This window comes from Vitis riparia, chromosome 5 (genome assembly GCF_004353265.1).
Source record: "Vitis riparia cultivar Riparia Gloire de Montpellier isolate 1030 chromosome 5, EGFV_Vit.rip_1.0, whole genome shotgun sequence".
In the NCBI taxonomy this organism is placed as follows: Eukaryota; Viridiplantae; Streptophyta; class Magnoliopsida; order Vitales; family Vitaceae; genus Vitis; species Vitis riparia.
In genome coordinates this window covers 8,599,650-8,624,066 of record NC_048435.1, presented here as the reverse complement: position 1 = coordinate 8,624,066, position 24,417 = coordinate 8,599,650, and the positions used below count along the sequence as shown (strand labels likewise).

The following is a 24,417-nucleotide window of genomic DNA, read 5'->3' as shown; positions in this document are numbered from 1 at the left end:
ATCGGTATTCTATATATGACCTCATGTCCAAGAGACACAATTGTAGTTGTTGATGCAAGTACTGATACAAGCCTATGAGACCGCAAACTTGGTCACATGAGTGAGAAAGGGATGAAGATGTTGTTGTCAAAAGGAAAACTACCAGAATTGAAGTCCATTGATTTTGACATGTGTGAAAGTTGCATCTTAGGAAAGCAAAAAAATGTGAGCTTCTTGAAAACTAGCAAGACACCGAAGGCTGAAAAATTGGAACTAGTACACACTAATTTGTGAAGGCCTTCTCCGATTGTATTCCTTGGAGGTTCAAGGTACTACATCACTTTTATTGATGACTCAAGCAGAAAGGTATGAGTTTATTTTCTGAAAAATAAATATGATGTATTTGAAACTTTTAAGAAATGGAAGGCCATGTTTGAGACAGAATCATGTTTGAAAGTAAAATTTTGAGGTCAGATAATGGAGGAAAGTACATAGATGGAGGGTTTAGTGAGTATTGTGCTGCACAGGGAATTAGGATGGAGAAGACCATTCCTAGGACACCATAGTAGAATGGTGTGGCTGAGCGCATGAACAAAACTCTCAATGAGCGTGCTAGAAGTATAAGGTTGCATGCTGGACTACCAAAAACTTTTTGAGTTGATGTTGTTAGCACTGCAGCTTACCTGATAAACCGAGGACCACCAGTTCCCATTGAGTTCAAACTTCCTAAGGAGGTTTGGAGCAATAAAGAGGTGAAGTTTTCACATTTAAAAGTTTTTTGTTGTGTTTCTTATGTTCATATTGATTCTGATGCTCGTAGTAAACTTGATGCAAAGTCAAAAATATGTTTTTTTATTGGCTATGGTGATGAGAAATTTGGCTATAAGTTTTGGGATGAACAAAACAGGAAAATCATCAGAAGTAGAAATGTGATATTTAATGAACAGGTTATGTACAAGGACAGGTCAACTGTAGTGTCAGATGTTACAGAGATAGATCAAAAGAAATCTGAGTTTGTCAACTTAGATGAATTGACTGAAAGTACTGTCCAAAAAATGGGTGAAGAAGATAAGAAGAATGTAAATTCACAGGTAGATCTGAGTACACCTATAGCTGAAGTTCACAGATCTTCTAGGAACATTAGACCTCCGCAGCATTATTCACCTATTTTAAATTATCTCCTATTGACTTATAGTGGTGAGTCAGAGTGTTATGATGAAGCCTTGCAAGATGAGAATTCAAGCAAGTGGGAGTTAGCCATGAATGATGAGATGTGTTAGGAATTTTAGACTAATCCAACCTATGGTAATCACCCTAGAGAGGGGGGGGGTGAATAGGGTGATGGTCTCTTTTCGCAAATTTAAACAAGTGAATGCAAGAGACAATTATATGCAAGTATATAATAAGCAATGTATAGACAATTGCATATAAATTAAAAAGTAGGGAAGAGAGAAAGAAAACACAAGAGTTTATAGTGGTTCGGCGCAATCCGGCCTACATCCACTCTCTTCTAGCTTCAATCCCGAGCTTGAGCTTCCACTAATCCAAGGCTTCCAAACTAAGCCTTCAAGCAATACAATTGGATTATGGTTTCAATTCACCCTCTTAGACTTTTGGCTCCAATCACCCTTTACACTTCTCAAGAGATATCCCACTCTTGAACAACCCCTCAAATGATACCCCACATTTGAGAAACTTCCTTTCAAAGGTTTAAAAATAAAATGATCTCTCAAGAATCCTAGCACAAGAACTTTAAGCTCAAATGATACAAGAAAAGCTAGGATTGAATGGTGCACTAAAGATATGCAAGTTTTGAAATAATAGTGCACTAAAAAATACTCTTCCAAGGCTCAAATATAATCAAGAAAGATTTGGGAAGGTTAAGCTCTTGAAACAATGAAGTTTGGAGCCTTTTTCTAGAAGAAAAAAAAAAAAAAAACCAAACTAGCCGTTGGGGGTTCGTCCGGTCGAGTTAGGGGTCGACCAGTTGACTAGCCATTAGCATTTAATGTTTGGCAAGTGATCGTTGGGCCTCAATCGGACCTCGCCCGGACCTTAACCGGTTGAGGTTCAACCTTGACCGGGAAGAGAAGGCCACTGGAAGAGAAAGAAACTTTTTGGCCTCCCTCAACCGGTCCTCGACTGAACGAGCACAATCGATCGACCGGTTGAACCATTTTTTGGCTCAACACCCAACCTTTTTCAACTTAAAACCTTTTAACACAAGTTTGAAAATCATTTAACACAAGGTTTTAGTTGAAAACATGAAATCATCCAATTCTTAAGATATTTAAAACAATATTATTCTTGGATGATTTTGGTGCATAAATAAAGAATGAAATGCATGAAAATCCTAGTGCACCAACAACCTTACAAAAAGATTTTATGAAGCTTTGGTCTTGAAAAACTCTTCTCTTTGAGGTGGTCTTCTTCTTCATGATTTCTCCTTACCTTGATTTGTCTTTGTGATTGCCACTTTGGAAATCGTCTTGCCTAATCACACTTGAAATATGATCATTAGTTCTAAACATTGTTTTGTTATCATCAAAATCAAGATTAACCAAACCTTGGTTTCACAATATGGATTCCTTGTTGGGGAATCAGACATGGGAACTAACTGAACTGTCAATAGGAAAGAAGGCTTTGCACAAAAAATGGGTATACAGAATAAAGAATAAGCATGATGGTAGCAAACATTACAATGCCAGATTAGTTGTTAAAGGGTTCCAACAGAAAGAGGGCATTGACTACACAGAGATATTTTCTCCAGTTGTGAAGATGTCAACAATCAGACTTGTACTGGGAATGGTGGTTGTAGAAAACTTACATCGTGAGCAGTTAGATGTGAAGACAGCATTCCTTCATGGTGACTTGGAGGAAGACCTTTACATGATTCAGCCAGAAGGGTTCATTATTCAGGGATAAGAAAATCTAGTCTGCAAACTGAGAAAGAGCTTGTATGGCCTTAAACAAGCTCCTAGACAATGGTACAGGAAGTTTGACAGTTTTATGCATATAATTGGTTCAAGAGATGTGAAGTTGATCATTGTTGCTATGTTAAGTTTTTTGACAATTCTTACATCATATTACTGTTGTATATGGATGATATACTTATTGCAGGGTCTGGCATTAAGAAAATTAATAATCTAAAGAAGGAATTGTCCAAACAGTTTGCAATGAAGGATTTGGGAGCTACAAAGCAAATCCTTGGTATGAGAATCATTAGAGACAAGGCTAAAGGTACATTGAAGTTTTCACAGTCAGAGTATGTGAAGAAAGTTCTCAACATGTTCAACATGAATGAAGCTAAACCAGTGAGCACACCCTTAGGGAGTCATTTCAAACTAAGCAAAGAACGGTCACCGAAGACAAAAGAAGAAAGGGACCATATGAGCAAGGTGCCTTATGCCTCAGCTATTGGCAGCTTAATATATGCTATGGTGTGTACAAGGCCAGACATTGCACATGTAGTGGGAGTTGTGAGCAGATTCATGAGTAGGCCTAGAAAGCAGCATTGGAAGGCAGTCAAGTGGATTCTAAGATATCTAAAGGGTTCATTAGATACATGTCTTTGCTTCACAGGTGCAAGTTTGAAACTTCAGCGTTATGTAGATGTTGATTTTACTAGTGATATTGATAGTAGAAAGAGTACTATTGGGTTTGTTTTTACTCTAGGTGGTACAACTATATCATGGCCTTCAAATCTACAGAAGATTGTTACTTTGTCTACTACAAAAGTTAAGTATGTTGCAGCAACTGAAGTTGGAAAGGAGATGATTTGGCTACATGGTTTCTTAAATGAATAGGGTAAGAAGCAAGAGATGGGCATTCTACACAGTGATAGTTATAGTGCAATTTTTCTTGCCAAAAATTCGGCTTTTCATTCAAAGTCGAAGCATATACAAACAAAATACCACTTTATCTATTACCTTGTTGAAGATAAACTAGTAATACTTAAGAAGATTTGTGGATCTAAGAACCCAACAGACATGTTGACTAAGGGTGTCACTATTGAGAAGTTAAAGTTGTGCGTAGCTTCAATTGGTCTTCTAGCTTGAGGACAGGAGGACTAGTTGCAAGGATGAGGGATTGTTTCTTGGAGGATAGCGGTTTGATGTTGGTGATTAAACTAGTCTCAAAGTGGGAGATTTGTCGAGCTTTGTGAAGTCTAGTTTTGTTTGATTCGGTTTGGCGACCCGACCCGAATAATATTGCATGGCTTTTTAATGGGAGATTTACTGAGGCTTGTTGGGCCCGTTTAGCCCATTGTGGAACCACCTTTTGTAATTAGGGTTTTTTAGTGTGGTGTGGTGTGGTTGTCGTGTTATATATAAAGAGAAAATATTATAGTCGTTGTGGTTGTACTTTGTATTCTTCCCTAATAATAGTGATATCCCTACAACTCCGTGAACATAGGCAAATTGTCAAACCACATAAATACTGTCTTGTGCGTGTGATTGTTTTTCTTTGGCGTGTTTTTTTTCTATTTTTTGTTTCTCACATATTGGGAATTCGGTTTAATTCCCTACACAATCCACCTTGATTTATAACTTAACATAATTCAACTCTAACTTAATCTAAACCTTTTCTTTTGAAGCTTAAGTTAAAGTCGTGTCAAACTCAAAGTAATAATATATATATTATACTCTATTCACTTAGATTGTACAAATTACACAAGTTAGATCAAAATTGAATTAGATTGACTAAGATTGCACTCACGAAAAAACATATATAACATATTAGTGAGTTAAAAAAATAAAAAGAAACAAAAATATGTATAAAGAAATTTACATATGGCCATGTGTAAAAATAATCATATTTTCCATCAACTTCAACATCAACTCAAATCTATCGATGCAATACAAAAATTAGGTATAAGATAAATTATTTAATTTCAATTAATAAGAGGTTATTTCGATTCATTTTTATATAAGATAAATGGTTTAAGTATTAAATAAATTAGAATTTAAATAACACTATTTAAATAATATATATATATATAATTAAAATTATTAAATACTTAATTGTCAAGTTCCAAATCGTTCTAAACCAAATATTAATACTTAATATTTTTATTTTTTAATAGAATTACTTTTAGTTTTCTGTTTTAACTGTAAGTGGAGATGGTGTAGTGAAACATATGTAAATAATAAAATTAATATATTAAGTTGAATTTAAAATTTCATAATTCAAGTGGGAAAATTGCAGTGGGCACTCTGGCCTTCACGTTGCGTTGTCAGGTACACCACGAGCCATCATCCCAGCCAGATCAACAAAAATATCTAATCTCTAAAGCTCAACCAATGACCATCCAGTTACCCTCGTTTTACTCGAACACTAGGGATGTCTTCTTAATATTTGACCTTACACTTTTCCTTTTAAATCTTGCAATGTAATTTCTCAAGAAAATGAAAACAACAAATTTTTGTGACAATATTTTCTTCCTTAAAAAAATTGAGGACATGTTAAATACTATTTTCGATAACAACTTTTGATTGATAATATATATATATATATATATATTGTTTGTGAATAAAATTGTTTGTTGTTTTTTATTCTTAAAAATAAAAAATAAAATATTTTAAAAATATATTTTTTTAACAGTTTTATTTTTAAAAAACATGATGTAGACCCCCATTTTGGGGAGACATCTCTACAGCCTGATTATGACAAGTGTCACCATCTGGGATGGTCACGTGTCACTCCCGGACTGGTTGGTGAGGTATCAGGCTAGTGGCTTTGTTAGCCAATGAAAGCTGGACACTTGGAGGAATGTTCTAGAAGGTGGTCCTGCAGGTCGTTAGCAGGAGCGGAGGAGAGAGAGGCTGCAGTGAGTGGTGCTTTTTATGGCTGGTTTCTGCAGGTAGTTAGGGAGGGGGCAAATCAGGGAGAGAAAAAGATATATGGCTACAGAGTGATATTTTGGAGGTATCAAGGGTTTGGGAAAAAGCGGTGACAGAGAGAGCTTTTGGGGGAGGGAGAGCTTTTGTTGGGTTGCTGGAGGAAGTGAGGGACCAGAGAGAGAGGAGGGATTTTTCTGGGGATAACGGAGAGAAACAGATTGTGAATTTTACCAGGAGAGTTTTCTGGTGAGAGTGAGGAAGTGAGGGGAGACGTTTGAACGGAGGGATTCTGAGTTTTTCTAAGGAGCTTCAAGAGGAGGAGTAATTCTGGGCTTAAGGAGAGCTTTTCAGGTACGCTGTTATCGCTGATTATCCTCTCGTTTTGCATGATTTGAGTTAGATTTTTAGTTTTTACATTCGTCATGGTTAAATATGTTCTCCTGAGTGAATATGTTTTGTTTTCTCTGGGTTTTCTTCACTTATCTCTGTACATGATGCATAAGTTTGTTTTCTTTGAACTTGACATTTGAGATTCATGTTTATCATCTTGGTGAATCCCACCTGTCGCGAGATCATAGGCATCACCTGTAATGAGACTCGGTACTATTGCGTGATCCATGTTTTTCCTTTATCTTCTTTGTTTTTTTTTTTTTTTTTTTTTTTGTTATTTGCTTGATCCTCTTTGGTCACTATGATCATTGTCTATGCTGCTACTCTTACGTTACGATGTGTTCGGAGGGTCATTCGATTCTGAGTTTGGTAAGAATGAGTGGAGCCATGCTAGTGGTTTCAGCAAACGCACTCCATCCAGCCGAGAGCACTGTGCGACATGCCTTTACTATTTGAAATGCGCTGCTAGTCCGAGAATAGATTGTCTGGGTTGATTTTGAAGAATAAATGATTTTCTTTTACTATGGAAGTTCATCTTGTGCCTTGTGGGGTGCGTTTTCTCAGAATCGTATGGAAGAAAGTGAAATACGGAATGAAGGCATGAAATACAATGATGCATTTTCTTTCTCAATCAGGGGCCCACATGCATAACTGCCACCTGCATGGCTGTTTTCCTCACATCCGCCCATACCATTCATCCCGTGCATGGCACCCACAATACCCTTCTCTATACACTACACCATGTACCTTTCCTATTCTCGATACCATCTTTCATATATCTCCATTATCCTCATATCCACTTCCCTTCGCCATTTTCCATTACCCATCCACCATTCCTTCCCCCGCCTGTTTAACTTTTACTTTCCCACCTACAGGAAAACGTCATGTGCATGGCCACCCCCCATCTTTCTCATGAAACCCATTTTTCATCTAATTCAACTCTTCATGCCTATTTTCTAACCTTCCTATCTCTCATGCCCAACCTGCTCACACTCCGCCGTACCCATCATACATCCATACACTTCTCTCTCTAAGACTCTCATACCCATGTCAGCCATATTCTGTACCCCTCACCACCTTTTCTCCCACTATGCCATACCCATTTTCCAACTCCACCAGTCAGCCTATTTTTTTTCTCACAGTTTCACCATCTCTCCCATCTGTCCCTGTCATGCATGAATTTATACCTATATATCTCCATACCCATTTCTCCAATCCCATTTTCTTCCCCAAAAGTCATCCATGGCCTTCATCAAAGTTCCAACTTCACTCATACACGTGCATGGGAAGCATGAAATACCTGAAAAGAAGGAAAACGAACTTGAGAAAGAAATAGAGCAAGCCAAGCTATCCTCGAACGACGCCGGCGGCTTGCCGCCGGCGGCGAAACGCCTCCACCATCACCACCTCACTGCTCCACCACAAGCTTCTGTTGATGATTCAAGTTGTGATTCTGAGACACGAGAGTTGAATTTGTCAAACACCAAAAATCTGAATGAGGACTCAAAACTGGAAAATAAGCACAGGGAATCTGATCTGGAACTGGATCTTACTGCTCCACTACAAGCTTCTGTTGATGATTCTGAGAAACCAGAGTTGAGTTTGAGTGCCTTTGCTGATGAAGTATGCCAAAACCCAGTGAGCATGGACTCCGAAATGAATGTGGCCAGTGAAGGAGAGCCTCACGAGGATGATGATGATGATGATGATGATGGCAAGGTAGCAAATCAAGGCCACTGTGAAGAATTCGATATGGATTTGAACCAGAAGGCTGGGGATGCATTTTCCGGTGAATCGGGTTCTGATTGCTCTATTGTTGCTGATCAATCAGAAGCACAGGTTGAGCTTGAATTTGCCAAACTGGGAAGCATGGACTTTGAGGATGTTTCACCTCCCTCCAATGGTTATGATCCAATGTCGATGACTGGAGAGCCTCATTCTGAAGCTTGTGTTGATGTTGATGAGACCAACAACTCAGTTGAACTGCCCAAGGGAGACGAAATGTCGGTTGTTTTCATGAACTGATCACTGCAGAAGAAAATGTCACGGCAGTCTACAAATCCCCTTCATTGTTGGACAATTTTCCAACTCCAGTAAAGATAATGAGTCCTCATTGTCCAGCATCCAACACTGCAGTTTCAGGCAGAGCCCCATTGTCTCTTTTGGCAGCTTCCTCCCTTCTAAGCCAGGCTCCTCTTCCAACCCTGTCAACTCCAACCAAGAAATCATCAAGCAAGAAGCCTTTATCCACAAAAATGATGACACTCCTTTCTGACAACAAGGAGAATCTAGATAACAGTGGCAGGAAAATGGTGCTTAAAACTGAGACGGGAAAGAAGAAAAACAGCAAGGACACTGCTGAGGATATAAAGCTGAAGAAGTTCAGTGACACTAGTTTAAGGCAGCTGAGGAAGATGTTCAAAGAGAAGCTGCAGACCAAGGAAAATACAAACAAAAACAATGAAGATATGGAGGTGACCTGGACCCACCCTTATCTATGACTTGCATGGCCACCTTTGGCATGCGACCTTTGACCGTGTGGTTTTCTACATTTTTTTTATTTTTATTTTATTTTTTATTTTTATTTATTTATTTATTTTATTTATTTATTTATTTATTTATTTATTATTATTATTATTATTATTATTATTATTATTATTATTTTATTATTGCTATTTTAAAGATGATTTCCTAACCTCACTTTCAAATGTTTTGCCAAATTTCAAATTCTCAAACTATCCCAACTTCCTCATTTTTCATCCTTAAAATGTTTAGATTCCAAAAAAATCCTTCCATCTTTAATAAAATCTTGCTGCCATCTTTCTTTCTGGCAAGTAATTCTCACATCTCATTTGTTTTTAAAATGATTTTAAAATAAGCAAGAATTTAATTTTGTAATTCCAATTAATGGAATTTACGAAATTAATTCATGCTAAAATAAACGGGTTTTGGTGGGGGCCCCACATAGGTGACTGATCGATTGATTGATTGTTTGTTTTTAACATGCATGATTGATTTACTCTATTCCTTGATATGCGTTTAATTATATCTGTTCATTGTTCACTAACCATATTTCATGATAGCGCGTTCGTGATTGCCGCCCAGGTACGCATCTATTCATATTTCGCTCATTCTTTATACATGTTTTGCTTCTCATATTGTGCATGATTGATTTGAGTATTCATCGATTTTCTTGTTGACTGCCACGATTACTTCATTTTATTAGTAGAGACCCGACTTTCAGGATCTCAAGGGATTTAGAGGGGTGCTACGGTTTTTACCGTACCTTCCTGATAAGTAACCTGACCCCCGAACCCGATCCGGTTTTTCACAGACCACCTTTTCCAAAACAAGGAGTCACACTTAGGGTTTTTCTTCCTTATTTTGTTTACCCTTTAAAAATAAAACAAAAATAAGTGGCGACTCCAAGTCATTTTTCAAACAATAAATAAAATCAATTTTTTTCAAATAAAAATCGAGCTCGCCATCGAGTGGGAAACGCATGAGCACGAAATGCGGGGTCCACAAAATGGCGACTCCGCTGGGGATCTTTTAGAGGGTCAAGCTTGAACTTAGAGTGAAGCAAACGTGGCATTCGATTGGACGATCAGTGGATGCCCATTTCTTGATTGCACATTGAGGATATTTGATGCATGCTCGGATTTTATATCCACTTGAGACTTTGACACGTCGATCGTGTTGATTGATTTGTATTGATTGAGGATTCTGATGCCATGATTTCTTCTGTGTTTCATTGATATATTCGTTTGAGACATTGACATGCTGGATTATTGATGATTGATCTTATTGCTTTGCTTAGCACGTTGACCCTGTTTTTGTCATGATTGTTCTGATCACTTCACATGCATACACTCACTACTGTACATCATTCGACTCGACATGCTGATCCACTTGTTGGTATATTATTTTGATCATCCTTGAGCGTGTTGTCTTTGTATCACTATCCATCTGATCGTCATATTCTCGCTTATCTTGTGTGTATACATTGATGATATATCTGAGATTTGTTTGATTGTGTGTTGCATGACTACTCTCCTTTGCGTGATTGCGTGCCGCTTGTCTGTGTGGGTCGCACATCTATCCCCTTATCTCCCACTCTCTAATCTCGGTCATTTCCTTCATTTCGGTTCTCACTTTTGCAAGTGTGAGGCCTTGTGTGTGCTTGTACTCTGACCGAGATAGAGGTTAGGAGTAAGGTCTAGCGACGGGCTATACCGATGTTTGGGAGCGTTCTGGAGGAGACCGACATATCGATGCTGATTGGAGTCCGATCATTGAAGACCTGTATAGCCCCGAGCTAGGTTTCATGAATAGTTGTGCGACCAGTGTGTTTTCTCTCTTGTTTTAGCTTCTTAGGGTTTTCGGATGCACCCACACCATTCACTATGCACTTTAGTCGACCGTTGAGTGTTGAGAGTTTGAGAGGTTTCACCATAGGAAACCCCCTGGGATGTCGAGGTAGTGCATGTGTGGAGGTGATGACCACCTTGCATGGAAGCGCCCCGTCTCTTCGGAGGCGTGCAGAGGGTTGCGTATCGCCGGAGGGTACGATCGCTTCTGCTAGGGATATTTTAAAGTCCACCCATATCCATGTAGAGCCACCTTGACCTGGTAGGATGAGCTTAGATCCTTCTATTAGGATTCCTCCTTACACGTGGGTGCATCTGAGGGCCTTCAGAGCCTCTATGGTCATAGTTCAGATTCAACACTCCCTCTTTTTAGTCTCCAGTTGAGTGCTCGGAGATCGGTTTGGGTTTGAGTATCGGTTGGATCACCCTTATCATGTCACCTTGGATTGTGTTTTTCACTCGATGAGTTTGTCATGTTTTCCTCCTTAGGGTTTTCGTTCTCATTTCTTGGCTCGACACACCCTTTCACTTTGTTGACACTCACTTGCTACTTTGGGATATGTTCATTGATCATCTTTTTACACTGTACGCTTATCACGAGCTAGTACCTCATCATTTGTTTGATCTTTGGTTCGATTTTCGACTCGATGCTCATATTTTCATTACGGAAAGGTGAAAGGCGCATTTTCACATCCCCACTTTTTTCTAGAGAATTCGCCTTGATCACCTTATTATCTTCCTCTTATGGAGCTCGAGTCGAAAGTTGAGGTAAAGATATATGTTTATAGATGGAGTACTGATCTCGTGATAGTGTGTTTTTCGCACCTCTTTCATCTTGGATTATTGATGAGAATTCTCTAGTCACATTTGTAGCCACCTCACAGTGGACACCTTTATGACTCTAGAGTTCTCGTCATATGTCCAGATTTCTGATTGCCACCTCAGGACCATGTGCTTACATGTTGTATCGTCGTCTTTTAGAGTTTTATCTCGTGTCCTTCATCCATCTTGTTTGCATTGTAGGAGTCAGTTTAGGAGTCGGTTGAGTCTGGAGTCACACTCTTGGAGGAGAGTTGGAGGTCGATTGATCAGAGCAGATTCATATCCGAGTTCAGACAGTTCAGTTGAGATGTCGGACGAGCTAGCTTCCACACTTGCTTCCATTCAGGAGTTCATGGCCGGAGTCAGTAGACGCTTGGATCAGTTAGAGAGTTCTCGCCAGGATCCTCATCCGGCTGGCATGGTCACTGACGAGATGATTCCTCATGCATCTCAGACAGCACAGACTCGTCCACCTGGGGTTTCACTCGGTACTCCATTCCATCTGGCAGATCATTATGAGACTATTCTGCCACCTACTGTCCCAGTGCCGCCTCCCATGGTTCCTACTATTGAGGATACTCGATTAGCCGAGCAGGAGGCCAGGGTTGAGAGGCTTGAGTCCAAGGTGAGACAGATCAGATTGCAGGACGGGGGTTTGACTTGGGATGACAGAGATGGCATACCGGCGGCTAGCTTACCCGCCAAGTTTCGCATGCCAGACATTGAGCGCTATAGTGGGATTGGTTGTCCCAAGATCCACTTGAGACTATACAGCACAGTTATGAGAGCACATGGGATAGATGATGCACAGTTGGTGGCCCTCTTCCCGATGTCACTTAGTGGGGCAGCTCAGAGGTGGTTTGCTTCAGTTGAGCCTTCGAGACTTCGCACCTGGGAGGATGTGGCTCATGAGTTCCTGACTCAGTTCGCTTTCAGTGCTGATATTGATGTATCCAGACGAGAGTTGGAGGCCACTAGACAGAGGCCAGAGGAGTCTATTTCTTCATTTGTCACTCGTTGGAGGGCAAAGGTGGCTGGTATGGTAGATCGGCCTAAGGAGCAGGATCAGATTGATATGGTTCTTCGGAACCTACAGCCGAGATTCGCGAGACGTCTTGTGGGCATCCCGTTTCAGGATCTCAGGAGTTTGGTTCAGGCAGCTTTCAGTGTTGAGGAGGCCATTGCTCGAGGATTATGGACAGATGCTACTCCTTCCCCTGACAGTAAGGGGAAGAAGCCGATTGGACCATTTACCAGATCTGGAGAGGTTGGTGTTATTAGCTATCAGCACCAGAGGCCCGTGCATCGCTCAGCTTATAGGCCTCCTACAGTCAGAGCTCCTTTCTCTCTTCCACAGTATCAGTATCAGCTGGATTATGCTCAGGAGCCTTACATTGCTCAGACTAGCATGCAGCCGCGACCACCACATCCGAGAGCCGCTACTCACCCGCCGCCTAGACCATATGCACAGAGGCCCCCGAGACAGTTCACTCCCTTGGGCATGACTTTGACTAGAGCTTTTGAGAAGCTCAGAGACGCTGGAGTGATTGTTCCTTTGGCGCCAAGGCCTTTGCCCCATCCTATTCCTCCTCATTTCCGTTCACATGAGCACTGCTTGTATCATCAGATTCCGGGGCACGATACTGAGCGTTGTTCAGCACTCCATCATGCGATACAGGACTTGATCGATTCGGGGTTGGTCGACTTGGCTAGGCCAAATGTGACCACCAATCCTCTGCCTGCGCATTCCACACATGCAGTTCCTCCTCCTCCTAGTCTTCAGTAGATTGTTTTGGATGTTGATGGTACTGTTGGCATATGGTATTTCGGGATCTTCCAGGTTGAGGACTTGGTTCAGTCGACATGGATACATCACTTTGCAGCAGTTCACTTCAGAGCATTTCTCATTTTGGTTATGGTCATCGTCAAACTCATTTCCTTTTTGTTGAGTCCAGTTTTTTTAGTTCGTCGGGGTTGTTTTTATTTCATTGAGTCCGGTTTGGTTTAGGGTCATTGTTTTTAGTTTCATGTTGAGAGTCCAGTGGTTTGTAGTCATTTATCATTTCACACATGATGTACTCGTTGGTTCATTTAGTGATATGATATTTTATCTGAGTATGTGGCATTTTTTCTCATGAGTGTGTTTCACGTATCTTGTGTTGACGTGTGTTATGCTTTTGATTTGAGACATATTTTCACTTACATCACGATCACTTTGGCCTGACCTATCATGGAAGATATTGAGCCTATTGACCTAGGATCAGGAGATCGACCAAGGGAGTTTGAGACTATGACCCATTTCACCTTCTGTTCGGAGTGGTACCATATCCGTATCCATACCCTGACTCTATGGACTTGACGACCTACCCATTTTGAGTCTGACATGACACCACTCCTTCATACCATTATGCGACCTTTACCATTCTTATTCGCCTTAGCATACTACAGTACCATTGCATATTATTCCCATCATTTCCTTGATCTGACCAGGTAGTGTCCGAGATGGTTTGACTTGAGGTGAGCTCTACACGATGATATATGAATCACGATGAGAGAGTGGTTTGACTACTTGACGATGCCGTTGAGCCATTGCACAGGACTTCAGAGAGTCGGGATGATTAGAGATGGTGATTTTATGAGACGATGATGAGTGACCTATGATGATGGAGTGAGTTGATTTTCAGAGGACATTGATGGTTATCATAGAGCATCAGTGGGAGCTTTCGCGCGATTTCAGAGGAGTCGCCATGACTTTGTTGGATGGATGCCAGTCTTCAGTTTTGGCCATGTGGGATCTTGAAAGCACGATGTTTGAGGTTGGGGTCAGAGGATGGGTGGCCATCATTTCATGAGCCTATTTACTTTATCACACTCGCACATAGAGTTACCCGTTGCTAGCCCTTTGAGCCTCACACGAGCACATAGCCTTTTCTTTCATCACCTCATTTACCTATTACACCGGGTTGGGGACCCTGTAGTGCTTGCATGCTATGATTGGATACGTCATGAGTTCCAGACCTGACATACATATTCAGGCATCATTCCTCACTCTTCATTATGATATTTTCCTCTTGGACATCATTTCATCACTATTTTCCGATATCACATACCACCACTTGTGATATTCGTTCCGTCTTTTCTCTCATCATTGATTACTCGACATTATCTTGTTTTACCTTGAGTGGTGGTTTTTCACACGTCACTGCATGGATGATTGTCACATTCTTTCCTATCATTCACCCCATGGGCAGTGGTTCAGAGATGTTATTTTGAGAGGTTGTCTTGTTGGTGAGGATTCATGTTACATTCGTATGTGGAGAGGGTTTGATCATTTGGGTATGTATTTTCATGGGAGTTCATTCATTATTGATCAGAGTATGCGCAAAAAAAAAAAAAAAAAATATATATATATATATATATATATATGTATATATATATAGCGCTTTGTTCATTTTATCGTTCTTCATTGGGCATGTGTATGGACGTGCCGGGTTGCTTCATTGAGTTCATGTGTTAGAGAGAGTTCGTATGAGAGCTTCTTTCTGAGATTTCATCTTGATGTATATTTTGGGTGAGAGTATGAGTCATTCATTCGATTTTTATGAGAGAGACGAGCGACCTTTTCTTTAGTACCTCTGGATCCTTGCTCTATCCATCATTTCGTCTATTTCGGATGTGACTATTTTCCATGCTTTGATGCAGGTTGACCATCACTCACTTTTCTATCTCTTCGTCTTCTTCTATCACCTCCATTCCACTCTATCTCATCTGATTTCTTTCTTTTCTCATCCTGCTTGATGTTTGACTTGGGTTCAGCATCCACACATCATACTTGTTCATTCGATGTGACCATTCATTTATCATCACTTTTCATATGGGGACGCTTAGGTCTAGGACTCATGACGCTTTCTACGCATTGCATCTCATGCACGAGAGGTATGGGGATTATATCATTGGGATCTTTGAGCCTAGTTTTCTTTCATTTCTTTCACCCTATTACCTTGGCCTACGTTACGTCCCGTGTCTGAAGACCACCTTGAGGCCATTACTTCACATTGTGTTTGACGGCTCACACATGGGCAATACTCGAGCTTGGTTGGAGATTGTTCATCGGGGCATGATGGATGGGGAGTTGAGATGGGATTTACACTGGGGCATACCCCTCTTATCAGCGATGGATTTTCAGAGGTGATGTGATCTACACTGGGGCATACCCCACTCATCGATGACAGTTTCTTTCGGGATGATGTTTTGCACTGAGGCATAGTCGGTTTGCTTCTTTCACATTGGATTATGATGGATCAGGAGTTGTTGGATGACCCTACACTAGGGCATAGCCATTTCAGAGAGCGTTTTTATTGGAGATACAGTCACTCTACTCGATGCTCTGCATTGGGACACGTTCCACTCCTTGATAGTTGATTTTTGAGATGACGATTTACTTCGAGGCGTGACCCTCTCATTGGTGACGGACTTTGATTTTTCATTAGAGCATAGCCACTTCAGGTGGTTTATACTGGGGCATAGCCACCACATTCACATTCATGGAGCCCAGGGATTCTGATTCCTATAGATTACGTTGAGATGTTTCCGTTTTGGCACCAGGAGTAGAGGGATTGATTTGTTGACTCGGATACACTACCCTACACTAGGGCATAGCCAGGATGGAGAGTATTTTTCATTGGAGCATAGTCACCCTACTGGATCCCTCACACTGGGGCATATCCATCTTTTGGAGGGAGATCAGATTGATTCTTGACGTTGGGGCATCTGACGAGTGATATGGAGATTATCGCATTATTTCATGTTGTCCTCATTGCATACTGGGGCATAGCCACCTAGTTGGATGTTTCGACATTGAGACTCGACTTTCTGTTTGTGATTATTGCTTTTGATGGATTATGGAGCTATTGATACCTCGGGTTTAGTCTTCTCGGCATACTTGGACGATCTCGGATATATACCTTTCATCTCGTGCTCAGACATTTCACCCTTGATACTTTCACGCCTTCTATCATACCAGAGCCTGATCATCACCTTCTTTTATCCTACACATCCCACGTGACACATGACCTCACCCCTTTCTCGATTAGGAGGAGATATAGATCAGTCCTCGATCACCTTGGTTGTGTTTTCATACATTCTTTTGGACTTTAGGTTCAACATCTTCCATGATAGCAGGGCCTGACAGATTGTTGATTTATTAGTGACGATGTTTTCACTTTGATAGTTATCATGTTGAGTGTTGATTTGCTAGCTCCTTGAGTTTCGAGCACTGGTCATCATTGTTCTTATTCATCAGTTAGTTTTGTTTTGTCAGCATGGTGTCGCGATGCATGGTCCTGTTTGGCATTACCTATTTGAGGTTGGGCATTTTCATTACCTGATGAATGAGCATATTTCAGAGTACAGTTAGTTTTGAGGTACTTTGCATCTCTGTTTGTCCATCATTGCATACTGGGGCATATCCCCATTCCCCAGGATCATTGGACCTTTCATAGGTCTCATTCACTTTTTGGTCTAGTTGTTGACCTCCGAGAGTTGCATACTGGGGCATACCCTCCTTCCCTAGGATCATCAAATCTTTCACAGGCTTCATTATCTTTCGACCTAGTTGTCGATCCTCACGAGTTGCACACTGGGGCATATCCCCTCCTTCCGATTTTGCTTGCATCGTTATCCTGGATATCCTTTGGCTTTGGGGCACTTGATCAGATCATCATCATATCAGTTCAGTTTTTGGGACCGCACCTATATCGATCGGTCATCATCCTATCAGTTTGAGTTCGAGTTGGGACCGCACCTATATCGATCGGTCATCATCCTATCAGTTTGAGTTTGAGTTGGGGCCGCACCTATATCGATCGGCCATCTCCTTGTCATGACAGTTCAGTTTCTGGGACCGCACCTATATCGATCGGTCATCATCCTATCAGTTTGAGTTTGAGTCGGGGCCGCACCTATATCGATCGGCCATCTCCCTGTCATGTCAGTTGTCGAGTCGGGACCGCACCTATATCGATCGGTCATCATCCTATCAGTGTCAGTTTGAGTTGGGGCCGCACCTATATCGATCGGCCATCTCCATGTCGTGTCAGTTTTCGAGTCGGGACCGCACCTATATCGATTTGTCATCATCCTATCAGTTTGAGTTTGAGTTGGGGCCGCACCTATATCGATCGGCCATCTCCTTGTCATGTCAGTTGTCGAGTCGGGACCGCACCTATATCGATCGGTCATTATCGTGTCAGTTTGAGTTGGGGCCGCACCTATATCGATCGGCCATCTCCATGTCGTGTCAGTTTTCGAGTCGGGACCGCACCTATATCGATCGGTCATCATCCTATCAGTTTGAGTTTGAGTCGGGGCCGCACCTATATCAATCGGCCATCTCCCTGTCGTGTCAGTTTTCGAGTCGGGACCACACCTATATCGATCGGCCATCTCCCTGTCATGTCAGTTGTCGAGTCGGGACCGCACCTATATCGATCGGTCATTATCGTGTCAGTTTGAGTCGGGGCTGCACCTATATCGATCGGCCATCTTTCTATCAGTTCAGTTTCTGGGACCGCACCTATATCGATCGGTCATTATCGTGTCAGTTTGAGTCGGGGCCGCACCTATATCGATCGGCCATCTCATTGTCATGTCAGTTCAGTTCCTGGGACCGCACCTATATCAATCGGCCATTTCCTTGTCATGACAGTTCAGTTTCTGGGACCGCACCTATATCGATCGGTCATTCGTCGTGTCAGTTCGAGTCGGGGCCGCACCTATATCGATCGGTCATTGTTTTGTTGGATTGAGTTGAGTCTTGTTCACCTCCGAGTCACACCTGCATAGTTGGGTCTTGTTTGATTTTGAGTCACCATCTTTACATGTTTTTTGACGCTCAGAGTCACTCTCCTCACCTGGTTACTTGGGGCTTATCGCCTATTCATCATTGCTCTTCTAGACTTCCCCCTTCCACTGCATGACATGGTCCTTCGAGTTCGCGACACATACTTTGGTCATATTGTTAGGCACCTTACACTTGGCATTCTCATATAGCTCACATAGGGCAGTCTCCTTTAGACGCGTTTCGTCCGTACTTCAAGGTGGTTCGACCATTACTCATTTTTGCAATTGATCTTCGAGTCACTTTTGGAGACGTTTTAGAGGGAGTCTGGATCCTTAATGTAGCTTCAGAGGCGTTTTGAGACATCATTTCCTTTTAGGATTAGAGCCTCGTTGTTCGTCTGCTAGCCTGGGTGACTTTGCATTTCACCAGTGTCCCTATGGGGGTCTCTTTGATTCTTCGGTAGAGTTCACTTCATTCCACTCACTATTCACACTTGCTTTCACTCCATTGTTCATGTTCTTTACACTCGTGAACTCTACCGAAGAGGGGCATATTTGTAGACCCCCATTTTGGGGAGACATCTCTACAGCCTGATTATGACAAGTGTCACCATCTGGGATGGTCACGTGTCACTCCCGGACTGGTTGGTGAGGTATCAGGCTAGTGGCTTTGTTAGCCAATGAAAGCTGGACACTTGGAGGAATGTTCTGGAAGGTGGTCCTGCAGGTCGTTAGCAGGAGCGGAGGAGAGAGAGGCTGCAGTGAGTGGTGCTTTTTATGGCTGGTTTCTGCAGGTAGTTAGGGAGGGGGCAAATCAGGGAGAGAAAAAGATATATGGCTACAGAGTGATATTTTGGAGGTATCAAGGGTTTGGGAAAAAGCGGTGACAGAGAGAGCTTTTGGGGGAGGGAGAGCTTTTGTTGGGTTGCTGGAGGAAGTGAGGGACCAGAGAGAGAGGAGGGATTTTTCTGGGGATAACGGAGAGAAACAGATTGTGAATTTTACCAGGAGAGTTTTCTGGTGAGAGTGAGGAAGTGAGGGGAGACGTTTGAACGGAGGGATTCTGAGTTTTTCTAAGGAGCTTCAAGAGGAGGAGTAATTCTGGGCTTAAGGAGAGCTTTTCAGGTACGCTGTTATCGCTGATTATCCTCTCGTTTTGCATGATTTGAGTTAGATTTTTAGTTTTTACATTCGTCATGGTTAAATATGTTCTCCTGAGTGAATATGTTTTGTTTTCTCTGGGTTTTCTTCACTTATCTCTGTACATGATGCATAAGTTTGTTTTCTTTGAACTTGACATTTGAGATTCATGTTTATCATCTTGGTGAATCCCACCTGTCGCGAGATCATAGGCATCACCTGTAATGAGACTCGGTACTATTGCGTGATCCATGTTTTTCCTTTATCTTCTTTGTTTTTTTTTTTTTTTTTTTTTTGTTATTTGCTTGATCCTCTTTGGTCACTATGATCATTGTCTATGCTGCTACTCTTACGTTACGATGTGTTCGGAGGGTCATTCGATTCTGAGTTTGGTAAGAATGAGTGGAGCCATGCTAGTGGTTTCAGCAAACGCACTCCATCCAGCCGAGAGCACTGTGCGACATGCCTTTACTATTTGAAATGCGCTGCTAGTCCGAGAATAGATTGTCTGGGTTGATTTTGAAGAATAAATGATTTTCTTTTACTATGGAAGTTCATCTTGTGCCTTGTGGGGTGCGTTTTCTCAGAATCGTATGGAAGAAAGTGAAATACGGAATGAAGGCATGAAATACAATGATGCATTTTCTTTCTCAATCAGGGGCCCACATGCATAACTGCCACCTGCATGGCTGTTTTCCTCACATCCGCCCATACCATTCATCCCGTGCATGGCACCCACAATACCCTTCTCTATACACTACACCATGTACCTTTCCTATTCTCGATACCATCTTTCATATATCTCCATTATCCTCATATCCACTTCCCTTCGCCATTTTCCATTACCCATCCACCATTCCTTCCCCCGCCTGTTTAACTTTTACTTTCCCACCTACAGGAAAACGTCATGTGCATGGCCACCCCCCATCTTTCTCATGAAACCCATTTTTCATCTAATTCAACTCTTCATGCCTATTTTCTAACCTTCCTATCTCTCATGCCCAACCTGCTCACACTCCGCCGTACCCATCATACATCCATACACTTCTCTCTCTAAGACTCTCATACCCATGTCAGCCATATTCTGTACCCCTCACCACCTTTTCTCCCACTATGCCATACCCATTTTCCAACTCCACCAGTCAGCCTATTTTTTTTCTCACAGTTTCACCATCTCTCCCATCTGTCCCTGTCATGCATGAATTTATACCTATATATCTCCATACCCATTTCTCCAATCCCATTTTCTTCCCCAAAAGTCATCCATGGCCTTCATCAAAGTTCCAACTTCACTCATACACGTGCATGGGAAGCATGAAATACCTGAAAAGAAGGAAAACGAACTTGAGAAAGAAATAGAGCAAGCCAAGCTATCCTCGAACGACGCCGGCGGCTTGCCGCCGGCGGCGAAACGCCTCCACCATCACCACCTCACTGCTCCACCACAAGCTTCTGTTGATGATTCAAGTTGTGATTCTGAGACACGAGAGTTGAATTTGTCAAACACCAAAAATCTGAATGAGGACTCAAAACTGGAAAATAAGCACAGGGAATCTGATCTGGAACTGGATCTTACTGCTCCACTACAAGCTTCTGTTGATGATTCTGAGAAACCAGAGTTGAGTTTGAGTGCCTTTGCTGATGAAGTATGCCAAAACCCAGTGAGCATGGACTCCGAAATGAATGTGGCCAGTGAAGGAGAGCCTCACGAGGATGATGATGATGATGATGATGATGGCAAGGTAGCAAATCAAGGCCACTGTGAAGAATTCGATATGGATTTGAACCAGAAGGCTGGGGATGCATTTTCCGGTGAATCGGGTTCTGATTGCTCTATTGTTGCTGATCAATCAGAAGCACAGGTTGAGCTTGAATTTGCCAAACTGGGAAGCATGGACTTTGAGGATGTTTCACCTCCCTCCAATGGTTATGATCCAATGTCGATGACTGGAGAGCCTCATTCTGAAGCTTGTGTTGATGTTGATGAGACCAACAACTCAGTTGAACTGCCCAAGGGAGACGAAATGTCGGTTGTTTTCATGAACTGATCACTGCAGAAGAAAATGTCACGGCAGTCTACAAATCCCCTTCATTGTTGGACAATTTTCCAACTCCAGTAAAGATAATGAGTCCTCATTGTCCAGCATCCAACACTGCAGTTTCAGGCAGAGCCCCATTGTCTCTTTTGGCAGCTTCCTCCCTTCTAAGCCAGGCTCCTCTTCCAACCCTGTCAACTCCAACCAAGAAATCATCAAGCAAGAAGCCTTTATCCACAAAAATGATGACACTCCTTTCTGACAACAAGGAGAATCTAGATAACAGTGGCAGGAAAATGGTGCTTAAAACTGAGACGGGAAAGAAGAAAAACAGCAAGGACACTGCTGAGGATATAAAGCTGAAGAAGTTCAGTGACACTAGTTTAAGGCAGCTGAGGAAGATGTTCAAAGAGAAGCTGCAGACCAAGGAAAATACAAACAAAAACAATGAAGATATGGAGGTGACCTGGACCCACCCTTATCTATGACTTGCATGGCCACCTTTGGCATGCGACCTTTGACCGTGTGGTTTTCTACATTTTTTTTATTTTTATTTTTATTTTTTATTTTTATTTATTTATTTATTTATTTATTTATTTATTTATTTATTTATTATTATTATTATTATTATTATTATTATTATTATTTTATTATTGCTATTTTAAAGATGATTTCCTAACCTCACTTTCAAATGTTTTGCCAAATTTCAAATTCTCAAACTATCCCAACTTCCTCATTTTTCATCCTTAAAATGTTTAGATTCCAAAAAAATCCTTCCATCTTTAATAAAATCTTGCTGCCATCTTTCTTTCTGGCAAGTAATTCTCACATCTCATTTGTTTTTAAAATGATTTTAAAATAAGCAAGAATTTAATTTTGTAATTCCAATTAATGGAATTTACGAAATTAATTCATGCTAAAATAAACGGGTTTTGGTGGGGGCCCCACATAGGTGACTGATCGATTGATTGATTGTTTGTTTTTAACATGCATGATTGATTTACTCTATTCCTTGATATGCGTTTAATTATATCTGTTCATTGTTCACTAACCATATTTCATGATAGCGCGTTCGTGATTGCCGCCCAGGTACGCATCTATTCATATTTCGCTCATTCTTTATACATGTTTTGCTTCTCATATTGTGCATGATTGATTTGAGTATTCATCGATTTTCTTGTTGACTGCCACGATTACTTCATTTTATTAGTAGAGACCCGACTTTAGGGATTTAGAGGGGTGCTACGGTTTTTACCGTACCTTCCTGATAAGTAACCTGACCCCCGAACCCGATCCGGTTTTTCACAGACCACCTTTTCCAAAACAAGGAGTCACACTTAGGGTTTTTCTTCCTTATTTTGTTTACCCTTTAAAAATAAAACAAAAATAAGTGGCGACTCCAAGTCATTTTTCAAACAATAAATAAAATCAATTTTTTTCAAATAAAAATCGAGCTCGTCATCGAGTGGGAAACGCATGAGCACGAAATGCGGGGTCCACACATGATTAAAAATAAAATATTAGATATAAAAGTTATTATTAAAAATATTTTAAATATTCAAACAAATTTTTATTTTACAAAAGTCAAAGAATAATTTTTAAAAATTGTTTTTTAGAATTACATTCGAAAATAGTTATCAAATAGACCTTAAAACACAATGAAGGAACTCATTTCCTATATTTGGTTCTAAAAACCTTTAAGATAAAATGGAAGAAAAAGAAATACAGAATAAAAAAATATTTGAAAATATAAATTATTTTTATAAACATATTTCATTTTTTTTCTTCTAAAAAATTAAATAATTTAAAAATATAAATTTTTTAATTATATTGGATTGATAAAGCAAAAAGTTTGATTTTAAAACCAAGCACAACTTAAAATAATCACAATTTGCAAACAAAAATTGCTTCATTATGAAAGAAAGCATCAACCGAGCAGTACAAAACTTAAAGGACATTATGGTTCCGTTACGAAAACCTAAGATGCCCGTGACCTTATTATAAGCAGGACAAAATCTACCGACTCTCAAGTCATTACAAAATATTAAATTTATTAACCCTCTATAACCCTATTTTTGAAGGTCTAATTGATCCCACAACCACCGTCAGTGATGGATTTGCCACGTCCTGTGGCTCATGCATGACATTAAACCATTAATCATTGTGGTGTAAAGTATTAATTATTATTATTATTATTGCTGTTATTATTATTTTATGGTGAGAGAGAGTGACTTACCTGATTGAAGGCCATGAAGCCGAGGTCCAGAGGGACGCCGTCGACAGTAACAGTCTTAGCATGGCCGCCCAAGTAATTTTCCTTCTCGTACAACACCACCTTCATGCCGGCTCTGGCAAGTACATACGCCGACACCAGTCCGCTTACTCCGGCGCCGATCAGCGCCGCTCTCATTTTCGAAATTCTTCTACTTGGGCTCTAAGCTTCTTTCTGCATCGAGCGCTCAAGTGCTCGTCAAAACTCAAATCCAAACGCATACCGAAGGTAAAATTTGTTGCAGAAAACAGTAAGGGCTGTGGATTGTTTTTCATATCTGGCGTAGCGGTTAATTACCTGAATGGCTGAATCTTGAAGGGATAGTGACGAATCGGGAGGCCTGGTGAGAATCTAAGCGACTGGCACTGATCGAGAACTCAAGTGTCGAGTGTTCAGGGATTGGACAAGGGAACGCCAGATATTTTTGACAGGGAGCTGGGGACGAAAATGAAGAGACGAGTCGCGGTCGTCTCTGCTGTCTCTCGCTCTTCTCCCTCCTGCCGTGCAGAGGCAGACCCTGTGGTGATAAGCCTAGAATCAGACTTCTCTCGGATATGTAGACTCTACCCTCAGTTTCATTATTATTATTATTTTAAATATTGGGTCAAAAAGGAAACTGGAAAATTATAAAGTTGATTTCTTCATAAAAAAAAAATATCGGTATCCATATTTTTTTTCCCTTTAATTCATTTTTATGTTTATATATATATATATATTTTATAATT

At 40.9% G+C, this 24,417-nt stretch overlaps 1 protein-coding gene across 1 annotated transcript in view; it reads right to left on the bottom strand.

Moving 5' to 3' along the window:
- LOC117914745 overlaps positions 1 to 24,211 on the bottom strand; it is a 33,808-nt gene extending 9,597 nt beyond the window's left edge. Inside the window, exons 1-2 of the mRNA XM_034830201.1 lie at positions 23,990 to 24,211; positions 23,657 to 23,866 (exon numbers count right to left, since the gene is read on the bottom strand). Coding sequence (XP_034686092.1) covers positions 23,657 to 23,830 — 174 coding nt within the window. The 5' untranslated portion in view covers positions 23,831 to 23,866; positions 23,990 to 24,211. The remainder of the gene's footprint in view (positions 1 to 23,656; positions 23,867 to 23,989) is intronic.
- Positions 24,212 to 24,417: the final 206 nt, after the last annotated feature.